Source organism: Thunnus albacares, chromosome 2 (assembly GCF_914725855.1).
Source record: "Thunnus albacares chromosome 2, fThuAlb1.1, whole genome shotgun sequence".
NCBI classification, from domain to species: Eukaryota; Metazoa; Chordata; class Actinopteri; order Scombriformes; family Scombridae; genus Thunnus; species Thunnus albacares.
Genome location: NC_058107.1, coordinates 22,548,477 through 22,560,651, shown reverse-complemented (window position 1 = coordinate 22,560,651; position 12,175 = coordinate 22,548,477). Strand labels below are relative to the sequence as shown.

General features: G+C 39.9%; 1 protein-coding gene across 1 annotated transcript in view; it reads left to right on the top strand.

Moving 5' to 3' along the window:
- Positions 1 to 3,546: 3,546 nt before the first annotated feature.
- ntrk2a (neurotrophic tyrosine kinase, receptor, type 2a) overlaps positions 3,547 to 12,175 on the top strand; it is an 89,583-nt gene continuing 80,954 nt past the window's right edge. The window contains exons 1-5 of the mRNA XM_044373450.1: positions 3,547 to 4,115; positions 6,970 to 7,044; positions 8,551 to 8,622; positions 9,242 to 9,310; positions 10,478 to 10,626. Coding sequence (XP_044229385.1) covers positions 3,865 to 4,115; positions 6,970 to 7,044; positions 8,551 to 8,622; positions 9,242 to 9,310; positions 10,478 to 10,626 — 616 coding nt within the window. The 5' untranslated portion in view covers positions 3,547 to 3,864. The remainder of the gene's footprint in view (positions 4,116 to 6,969; positions 7,045 to 8,550; positions 8,623 to 9,241; positions 9,311 to 10,477; positions 10,627 to 12,175) is intronic.

Below are 12,175 nucleotides of genomic sequence, written 5' to 3'. Positions count from 1 at the left end.
AGATCATGTGCCAGAAACCCCTCAAAGTCAGTAAAGGAAGAAAAACACCAAGTACACTAGATGAGCTGGTGTGATATTTTCTGTGCATATGTGCACCTACTCGTGTCTACGGTATCCCAATCATGACCCCATCTCACTACTACTCATAGCTCTGGGGCAAAGCAGGATACAAGCTCCTTTATTTAATTTTAGGGGCCCACATGAATAAATCATAAAAGGATTTTGTAAATGTTTGGGCTTCTTCCTCGTTTCCTCATATTAGGTTATATATTATAGGTGTCTGTGATGAAACAAAAGTTAATTATAATAGAATATTAGGTGATTGAAACAACAGGATATTGTGATATAATATAATAGTCTTTGACCCATGTGGCAGTTCATTAAAACTTAAAAACATACACACGCACCACTTAACAACAACACTGACGATACACAAAATACACATGAGAAAAAAAACTGAAATAAAAAGTTTAATAATTCACATCAGCTGAGAAACAAAGATTACAATCAAAGAATATTTAAAGTTGACAATTAAGTCCTGTTTAGAGCAGATAATAAACCTTTTTTGTAAGTTTCTATGCACTCTGGTGACACCAAGCCTGGAGAGCAGTCACATGGATCAAATGATGCCAAGTCTGCAGTCATATCACAGGTGAATGTGATACAACAGGTGTTTGTAATGCAAAAATATGTGATTGTAATAGAACAATAAATAATTGTGACACAACAACAGGTAGTTGTGGTGCACCAACAGGTGACTGTGATGCAAAAACAAGCAATTGTGATCCAAAAACTGGCAAATGTGATGTAACAACAGGTAATTGTGATAAATGTCATTTAGTCATGTCATTTTGCAAAGAAAGAATGGCTGCTTTCATATCATTATAGGTTCTAAATCTTTCGGTTTGGGCCTGTTGGTCAAACTTCACCTTGGGCTTTGGGAACCTCTGAAGCATCTAACATAATGAGTAAACTATACCATTAATAGATTAATTGAGGATCATCTTTAGTTGAAGCCCTAATGTGATGCACCAATCAAACAACAAATGTTTGTGATCACCTATTAGGTAAATATGATCATAGACATAGGTGATTGTGATCAAACCAACAGAATCAGTCACCACACAGCCAGAGTCAAAGATCTGTACAGTAAGATGCCACGTTGCCAAGGGAGCTGAGTGACGTCATGAGAACAAATACATGTCAGCCATCAGAGCAATGAAAGCGATGTAAAGAAATAAAGAAGAAAATCCACCTTTGAGTTGTATAAAACTTTGTGTAACATCCAGCAAAAAAGCTGCTCCATGAGCTTTACCAAATGACTTTTACAGGACACACAGCACTCATGGTTAGTACATTTTCTGTGAGCCAGAGATGATTTAGATATATACATTTTAAACGTAATGTTTCATATCGGTGGAACAACTCCAGGAGAGTGCATAAGGCTGTTTGTTTGCAGATGCCGACTTTGCTGTACATTCATTAAAACATGGTCTAACTCCAGATATACATGCCAATGAATAAGGGACCTTGGTTGCTGAGTCAGTTAAAAAAACAAACAACAAACAATTGTGTTCATTGTGTCAGTTGAGACACTTATAACATTTAAATCTAGTCAGTAGCAGCCATTGTTACATGTACAGAATGAATCATTGTAAAGTGGTGATTAGTATTGCAGCTGGTATATTAAACATGCTGCATTATTGGCACAAGAAGCTAATGAGTGCCATATATATGATCACAGTGTTGGATAAAACACATCCTGACTAATGCTTTGTATATGGTTTAACAGACAGTTAAAGGTGGTGATTACATCTTTAAAATGTCACAGACCTTTAACACAGGCTGCGACCTCTGTCCAATTTCAAAGGGAACATAGATTAATTGGAATATTCTGTTTTTGAGACAATGTTTTAATTAGTACGCCCACACTGTTCTGTGCAGAATGCGTATACCCTGGTTTCTAAAGGCAGGCATCCGCCAGATTTGTTCAGACACAGACAGGGCTCCATAATTACACTCCTCTATTCAGCAGCACTGCCTGTGCGTCAGCACAAACGTCATATTAGAGCCGCACATGGGGACAGGGCATTGGAGAGAGAGAGAAAGAGAGAGAGGAGAGGACTCCTCCTTACGGTTGTGCTGTGTTCGGGCTGTACTGTAGCTGCTCACAGGCAGATGTGCTGTCGTTCTCTGTCTCTCACATACAAGGTGAAAGATTGAAGGGGAAGTAGTTCTGTTCTGTGCAGGTCCACACTTGTGTAAGAAATACATCCAGGAGTAGGAGATCTATAGCAGCAGAGTGACAGGCATGCTGCCGTGTAGCCTCCACTATAAGATGACAGCTTATTGATTCAGGTCTGGTTTGGCTGGGAGCCCCATATGATTATGAAATATGGCCTAATGATTTAACAAGGTGGCGCTTAGTCTAGTACACGCCAGCTAAAGACTTGATGATTGGTGATTGCTCCCTCTTTCTCTCATGGTCTCTCACTCTCTCTCAAATGTTGCATCCACCTCTTGTTCTGACTCTTGGGTATTTAAGCACCCCACCCATCAGCTCTGTCTCTAATAAAAAGACCTTTAGAGTGTTGTTAATAGCAAAGGTTCTGTATTTGGATTATTTTCCCCCATCCTATTCCCAAGTATCTGGCTGGAATCTGGCACTTGAGTGACTACCTAAATTCAAAATCAGGCCCTACTTCAGGCAGCTTTGTTTTCCACTGATTAACTGTATACAGGTCTGCTTATGAAACGCCCAACATAATAACCAGATGATAATGATGATTATAATGGCGTCGACGGTGATGATGGGAATGATTATGACAATTAGAGTCTGTAAATTGATAGCCCCTTATAACTCATTTATGCATACAATCTGAGGCCAACAACCAAATAAATGAAATGACCTCGTCCACCCCTCCTCTCTCTCTCTCTCTCTCTCTCTCTCTCTCTCTCTCTCTGTCAGACAAGGACACTCACACCTCGTTCACAACTCAAGGCAAGGCCGGTAAAGCCTGCCACAGACTGTGTGTGCTCTGGGGAAAGCGTTAACCCCTGACCGCCCAAAAATTAACCAGATGAGCGCTGATTAACCAAAAAAAAAAAAAAAAAAAAAAAATTCTGGGCTGATGTGCCCTTGAGCAAGAAGCCCTTTTGCTCTGCACCTGACCCTTTCCCCAGACCTTCCTGCAGGCAGAGCAAAGGAGTATTTCCCTCAGGGGGATCAATGAGGTGTCACGTTATACATGATCTGCTTTGATGCTACAGTGCCCCTGCTCCCCTCTCCTCCTCGTCGCAGCCTTCATCCCTCCGTTTTAGGCTAAAGGGAGGCGCGCGGGAACAGCGGTGCGCACCGAACGGCTCTCCCGTCCTGACTGTCTTTTATTCTGTAGCCTACCCACCCACCCAACCACCCGTATATCTGGTGAGAATCATCCACACACTGAATACATTGTGTGTCAGGGGGAGGGAGAGAGAGAGAGAGAGAGAGAGAGAGAGAGAGAGAGAGAGAGAGAGAGAGAGAGAGATCCTCCTTGGCACACACCAGTCAGTGTGGCAGTGTGATTTTGACTGACTGGCTGACTGGCTGACTGACTGACGGGGGATTTTGGAGGAAACAAGCAGTAAAGGGACGACACACTCTCCTGGTTTTTCTTTCTTTTTTCCCACACATTGTCGCTCTCTTGTCTGTCAGCGTTGATACAGCCGATGGTTCTCTAGACGCGCCGCCTGTATCCAACTCAGCATCGGTTTTTGCTTGATTTCTCCTCTCCTTGATTGGCTGAACCGGGGCTGATCCCAGCCAACCTGGGCCGGGCCGTGGGGCTGTTCAGCGAGCCCTAGCTGAAGTTGGCACCCGAGATGAGCGCCTTGAGACCCGGGAGCGGGGCTATGTCTCCGCCGGGGAGAGGGTCTTGGTCGTGGCGGTGCTGCTGGTGGTGGTGGTGGGTTCTGGTAATCGGGATGGCAGTAGGCTGTAGGATGTCCGCGGAGGCATGCCCGTCTACTTGTTCCTGCAGCAGCACCAGGATCTCCTGCGTGGACCCGGAGAAGGGTATCAATGCTTTCCCCGTCCTGCAGAGCGAGGCGGAGATGGAGAACATCACCGACATGTGAGTGTCTCTCATCAGCATCAGATTTACTACAGATGGAAGATGTCGGGTGCATTGGTGGTCCTTAAATCTTCATATTTAGCCTGCTTTTATATTTTCTAACTCTTCCCAAATAGAAGACTGTCATTTTTTTACCCCTCCTCTGCCAATTATATCTGGAGCTGACAGTCTGTCAGCTCGGTCCACAAGGGAAAAAAACGAGAAGCAGTCCACAATTTGACCATTTTTAGGATGAATTTTAATCTCATGCAAGAATTTAAGACTATTTTTTATACATTTATCATTTAAACTAGTGATTTAAATCCTAAATATTTATTCGGCACATCATATATAACCTATTGCATAACAGACTCATCGCTGTATGAGGCAAATCTTTCCGCAACAGCACCTTTAAAATGAACGGTGGATCGACTTTATTCTGACAAATAGACAAAGCCCAGTCTGTGTGCGGGAGAGTGCACGTGTGCGTGTGTGTGCGTGCGTGCGTGTGTGCGCGTGTGTCTACATGTGTGTACGTATACGTGGACACAGACAACACTGTCCAAATATTAGCACAGACACTTCCCAAGATGGCTTATATGAGTGTATTTAAATGAACCACAGAAGCGGAGAAAAATCAATTTTCAAGAAAAAAAAGGCGAGATTTTTTCTAGTCAGAGTCAACATTTTGCTTGTATTAGAAAACAGGACCCTCCTTTTTTGGGGGAGCTGCTGGGTGATAAATCAATTCATTGTCTGTCATTGTGTACATTTGAAATATGTCATTTCATAAACCGTCATTCGGCCTAGAAATAAATTGAGACATGTCTAAGCGTTTCTGTCTGCGAGCAATTAAGCAGGAGATTGAAATATTTAATTGCTGCAATATCTTCCTTGGCAAAGATAAACGGCCTTGTTGATAATCACTTTTGTCAGAGATAAACAATCTTCATCGGCGGCCTTGGAGAATCCTTGGAAGCTGTTTGAATGAGCAAGCAATCTGGTGAAAAGCATTCACTGAGTGCTTGGCTAATGTAAACAGACAAATTACTGATGACCATGCCACGTCTAATTCCAAACGACCTTGCCAAAAAAACAACAAAAAAAAAACAGGGAGATGGGTTATCATGTCCCCGGTCTTTGTTAATTGGTATCCTGATTTTATGACATCGCTCAGACACACTGAAACAGCACAAACTGACATAATATTTAGAGCTTTCACTGTCAGTGTGGATTCATGACAGCTTTTAAAAGGCTGTAACACATTTCCTATATGAGCTGTACATTGTGTCAATTGCCAGCCTGTTTAGTATAAAATCTGAGTCAAATAAATCATATTTAGCTCCCATCTGCTGGGATAAGAACTGCTTTCAGGACTGGAGGATACTGACAAAATCAAACATGATATTTGACTGATAACTTAGATAATGTTGATGATATTTAAACTGTGCCGTAATCACAGCTTTAAGACACCTAAAAAATACATTTAACCTACAATATAGGTGATTAGTACCAACAAAAATCTACTTTTATATCACAATAATAGTATATTTTGCCCAGCTGTAGCTGTAGTAACCTTACCTCCACCCTTCCCTGTACACACACACTCAGACAAACACACACAGCAGTAAAGGGCTAATCAAACCTAATGAAAAACCAAAGATGTATATATGTGCATGGTCTCAGTATTTGGCAATGGCAATTATTGTACAGCAATTACTTTAACGGCAACACAGTTTTAGACGTTTAAGCTACTTTATCTGCTGACTGTGAAGAAGCACAGTAATTGGTCATTTATTGTAGATCACAAAAGAGATTGTTACCCCAAAAACATTTAGTTAGAGTTGACTTTTGTGTTCTGTGTCATTATTATCCAACATTTTCAGTCTAATTAAAGTTATTTTATGGAAGTATGTGTTGACAATGCTGCTTCTCAAAGAGGGGGTTTCAATTTTCAGTGTTTCTGCAAGATGCTGACATGCTGTTGTCAGTTTCTTTATTGAAAGACACACCAAATATGCTTTGTCCTAAAGTATTTTGCTGCTATTTTGTTTGGTAGAGAAAGTAGAGAGCTGAAAGGAAATGAGTGGAGAGAGGAGGGGTGAAACAGAAGTCTCCTGCACAGGAGTTATTGTGATTACACAGTCAGCATCTTAGACCCCTTATAGGCCACTAGGGCACGCCTTTAATATTCTCTATGGGTTAGGTGTGTTCAGTATGAATGTAGAAACTAGATGATATTTCAGAGAGCTCAGATACAACTGTTACATTTTATTTGAAATAATTAGCAACAAAGAAATCAAAGCATTGACCGAAGCAGCCACGTAATGATGTCAAAAATCAGTGAATCTAATAAGAATAGTTTTTGTTTCAGTTTCTCAGTTGGACGCTGTTCGTCTACCACATGAACCATATCTACCATATTTAAGGACCTTGTGCAACAATAACACTGAGGGTTTCTGCAGGATACTGACTGTTGCAGCTTGTTCTCTCTACAGGAGTGATCGTTCTCAGTTCAGAGGTTTAATGTACTCAGATATCTGATCCCAGAGTGGTGAAATTTCAGAAGTACACAGAGAACTTGTTCACACTCATTCACTAAAGGGAGTTGCCCACTATAACCACAATCATGTTGGCCCTTAGACACTAACAGGTCAAGTGCCTTGCAGAGTGAAAGAGGCACGAGCTAAAAACTACCAGCTCTCCCCCCCAGTGTGCCATATATCAGCCGCAGTCCTTCAGGGGTTCATTTTTTAATTTGGAGCTGTAATTATATGGGCTTATTATGTAGCTTTGTCTTGTGGAAATGTTTCTGTTTATGTGTCCCTCAGTTAACAAATGAGCCATCTGACACACCACTTGTTTCTCCTGACAGTTACATCGCCAACCAGAGTAGCTTCTCCTCCATCAACGACAAAGACCTGCACTACTACAAGAATCTCAGGAACCTGTGAGTCTTTTATAGCTCAAATTACAAAGACAAACACTTCAGTTCAGGGCAGACATTCTGAATTATTGGACAAATTTGCTAAAATAAATGATTATGCCGTATATAATGGTACATTTTATAGGGCCATGATACATAAGCAGCATTTAAAGCAGAAAGAGGATCAATTTCACCACATTTTCATAATCAGTAGTACTTATTTATTACATTATAGTCCACTATATGAAACATATTGATTTACTTATCTTTATCTAGTAATTTTTCTTCTTTGCTTAAGGCAATGTGTTGTCCATGTTTGTTAATTTAAATTCCTGCTGTGTTCATCGCAATGTCTCAGGATGTAAGCAGTGATGGTGTTTTTACTGTGCATCTGTGCCTCTTTTTATTTCTTAAAAAAAGAACTGTCTACCAAGCAGCAGTTTCTTGCAATGTAATAATCTGTTAAGTGGACACTACCTAATGTCCCAGCCAATATCCCATTTGGTAGACAGATTAGCACAAAGCTTTTATGCACTGCGAGTGTGTGTGCTTTTAATTGTGGTCGGACCCAGTGGGAACAAAACTCTTAATGCTGGCAGGATGAGTGCTGCGTTTGAGCCACTGTCAAGGACAACTGACCCCTGTGTCTTAGATGTACTTTATACACAGTTACACTCTCTGAAAGTCTTCATATCTTTTAAAGTTATCATATTTTTACAGAAATACCAATATCTTTAAATTGGTTTATATCTAATTCTTTGCCTAGTCATCAAATCATGTTGCAAGATCAATCAGTCAGAGAACAACTAAACCAAATTCATATTACATAATATTGTCCTACAGCCTCACCTCAGCTAATGAAGCGTAAACTCTATGAAAATGTAGTTTTACAGTGCTAGGTGATGTACAGTTATACATAAATTATAAAGGCACATGACTCCTGGAAGAACAAATTTTTTGTACATGAAGATGCTTTCCATTAAAACATGTTGTATTTATATTCAGATAAACTGACAATTGTTTTTGCATGTGACAGATGCAGGTAACAGATGTAAGAACAACAAGCTTCTTACATCTGTTAGTTTCTCTTACACTTTATTATAACTACACACCATAGACTTCTGAATAACTGCTGATGCTGACATTCAAATACTACATTTACAGTAGATCAATAATATCAGCGCCCTACTGTATGATTCCTAAATGAACAGCCTAGGTGTGTAGTGCCACTTTCCAAAAAAGCATACTTTGTTATAAAGATTTCTTAATTTGAATAAATAATTTATTAATGCTTTACAAATCAGTACTAAGGCATAAATATGAGTAAATTTGGGTTGCCAGGTTGTAAAAATCCCCTTTGTTGGTGAATATCCACTTAATCAAATGTGTTTTATCAGTCTTCATGGACTGAGTGTCAACTGATCAGTGACCTGCAATCATGTTGTTGACAAAGTTGATGTTGCAGTTGTTGTCGATAGTTTTATTTATAATAATGATGTTGACGATGATATTGTATTTGTTTTGTGTCAGAACGGTGACCAACAGCAGGCTGACTTATGTATCGAAGCTGGCCTTTCAAAACAATATCAAACTACAGTACCTGTAAGTACGAACTATTCTCATGTTATCATAAAATGTATTTTCCACTTTCTGTTGATGTGACAGCTACTGACCAATGTTTGAGAAAAAAAAAATCACTTTTATTGAGTAATTTGTTTTAGTCAGTTAGGGTTAATACAGCTAACAATGAGTTATCTTTTGAAATCTTTAGTTTAGTATGCTAATTTAATTGATCTATTGCTTTACTTATTGTTTAAATTGATGAACGCAAACTGTGTTTTGTAATGTAGTATGTAATACTGTAATACTCTATCTCTATGTGATACTATAGAGAGTAACCAGGAAGAACAAACTCCTCTGATTACTCAAAAACTGGATGAAAATGATGTGCAGTTCAGGTTCAGACTAAGCAGGATTCATAATAGACTGTCAAAACTTGGGATCTTGTCAACATAATTAAAATTTGACACTTATTATACTGATCAAATGCACCATGTAAAGGTTAACTGTCACGATTATTAGAGGGCAAAACTTTTAATGAGAATAATAACACAAGCTTGTTGGTGCACGTAGTAACTGACGTGTGCCGTTGGTTGCAGTAATATCAACATCAATATTCTGTGATGAAATCTCATGCACCAATGTTCGATTTAATTTCCAGGAATCTGAAAGATAACAACCTGTCATCGCTGTCCTGGAGGATATTCAGACACCTCAACATTTCTTATCTGTGAGTTCAGCGCAGCTTTCTATATCAGTCTGTCCATCTTTATGTCTGTCTGTATATTTGTTCCTAACCTCCCAGGTAGTATCATAGATTTAGTAATCATAGTATGGATGAACATGTCCCTATAGCATCTGCGATGTCACCTATAGATTGCTGAAGGGGTATTTTGAAGCTTGGAGGTGAGTTTATTGCTTCCTGACATCTTGGAAGTTCCCAGAACCAAAAAAGTAGCTTTAATTTTGATTTAGACAACAGTGTGGAGACTGAGATCAGGTGAAATGAGCTGGCCAAACTGCAATAAACCTCCACAGTTTAATGTTAGAGGCTGTGACCTGTCAATAAAGTCAAACGTGCCCCCAAATATACCCTTTAGTAAGTTTCTCATTAATGTAATGAAGCAATAAAGAGATAGAGATATTAGATATATTGAGAGACTAACTTTATGTGGAAAAAATGGGCTCGTTCTGTGTTTCTGTTGTGAGAATTTGGACATTTTGTCCAGTGGTTCAATACAAAGCAGTACAGACTTCCTTTCATGCCAAGTGAACATTGAAAAAACTGCATCTTAAAGGGATAGTTTGACATTCAGGGAACTTTGCTTATTCACTTTCTCGCTGAGAGTTAGATGAGAAAGTCAATACCACTCTCTTATCTGTCTGTTGAATGTGAAGCTCGAGCCAGCAGCGGGTTAGCTTAGCCTAGCACAAAGACTGGAAACAGGGGGAAACTGTTAGCTTGTTTCTATCCAAAGGTAAGAAAATCTGTTTACCAGAAGTACCTTGTTAAATCTGTGTAAAAATTAAAGTGTAAAAATGACAAATTGCTGTTTTATGAAGGTATTATTTCTTAACCATGAGCAGTGACTTCCTGAAGTCTCTGCTGGTTGACTGGTAAACCAATGGTGATGACATGACTGTAGGAAGTCACCCTGTAAAACAGCATTTTGTTATTTTTACATGGATTAAACATGGATTAAACAAATGAGATATTACATGTAGTGAGATGTAGAGGTGCTGGGAGTTCGATTTTTTACCTTAGGGCAGTGCCAGGCTCACTGTTTCCCCCTGCTTCCAAGGAAGTGAATATTTCTTAAATGACACTGTTTTTCAACAGTTGCCACATAGTCACAATTCAGCTATTGCTTGCTAATTTTTGTGCACGTGTGTGTAGGATCCTGACCGGGAACCCACTGCACTGCTCCTGTGAGAACATGTGGATCAAGCTGTGGTTAGGAGAGGAAGCAGACAATCAGGAGCTGCGCTGCATTGAGGATGGAGGAGCACGCAAGTTTCTGTCAAGGCTGATACTACCAAACTGTGGTGAGGACACACACACACATACTCACACACACACACACACACACACACACACAAAGGTTTACCAAGCTCACTTTTGGGGTATTTACATAGACTTACATTCATTTCCTGGAGACTTACCCCAACCCTAACCTTGTCCCCAGTTGCACAAGCTGTCCTCAATCAGCTGGTCTTAAGTCTGGATTGTGTCCCTGAAAGTGGCTTAAGTCATACCTTCACACACACACACACACACACACACACACACACACACACACACACACACACACACACACACACACACACACACATGCACACACAGTAAGCTGGAAAAGATATTCATAAACTGTAGCAGAGTGCAAAGTGTTGAAGCACCTGGAGGAAAACTGAAAACCTGATCTTCTTTGCTTTGATTGTATTTGTGTTCCCATGTGCTTTGCACACGTCTGACACATCTGTTTTAACGTAAGTGCATGGTTGTGTGTATCTGTGTGTTTGCATAAATATGTATGTGTTTATATGCAGGACATACAGTACAGTATGATATTTGCTATTGCAAGACTAGTGTGCAAAGAGTTTTGTCGGTTCTCGGAGATAAACAACTGGAGAAAGTGAAGTTTGTTGTTAAAACATATGAGAATAACTGTACAAAGAATTAAATTCATGCATTGCCTCCAGCTGCTGCTATTAAAATCAGTAACTATCAGTATCAGTACCTGCTGGTATGTGAATTTCCACAAGCAAGGATGCTGCACACAATGTATTTCTCTCACACAGGGCTCTGCTTAGCCAGTATATTGTAATTTCCCCAGACACTGCGCAGTGCAAAAAGCTACAATGTCTTACACATGAACAAGCAAACAAATGACCAAGTGATGCATGCGTGCACACTCTGAGCCCTGCTTTTATAGAGGGCTTAAAATATAGTTTGGTTTCTGATGGGTGTCAGTAAAAGGCTATAGAGGCTAAATAGCCTCACGTTATTGCTGTCCTGTGGGGATTTTTCTCATATGATGCTCAGATGAGGTGCTAGATGGATGAGAGCGAAATGTGTGATATACGGAGAGAAAGGTGTGTACGTGTGTGTGTGTGTGTGTGTATGTGTGTGTGTGCTTGTTTGAGAGTTTATGTCATCATAGAGACTGGTTACAGTCATGGGAGACATTTGCTTGTAGGTCGCTGCACAGGACATTATAGAAGCAGAAAGATACCAAGTCTTAACGTTTGTGTGATTCAACACACAGATGACATCAGTGTCTCAAAGATGCTGAGTGCGGAAAATTCACTGGATGTATCACAGTAAAATGAAGTGTTATGAAGACCATCTGCACCATGTCCTATAGCACCAGTGACCTGCTGTCACGCAGCAGATTTAATTTCCCTTTTTCTCTGAATCATCACTTACCGGTTGACTAGGAAGAAATTCTTTCTGGATTTATGGAAAGCTGCTCTAAAATACTCAACTGCAGCAGCAAAAATCACATTTTAGTTTGCAATGGACAACTTATTAATACATTTAATTATCATAAATTAATTAGAAAATGCAATATTTTGGGAGGAATGTGTTATCTAC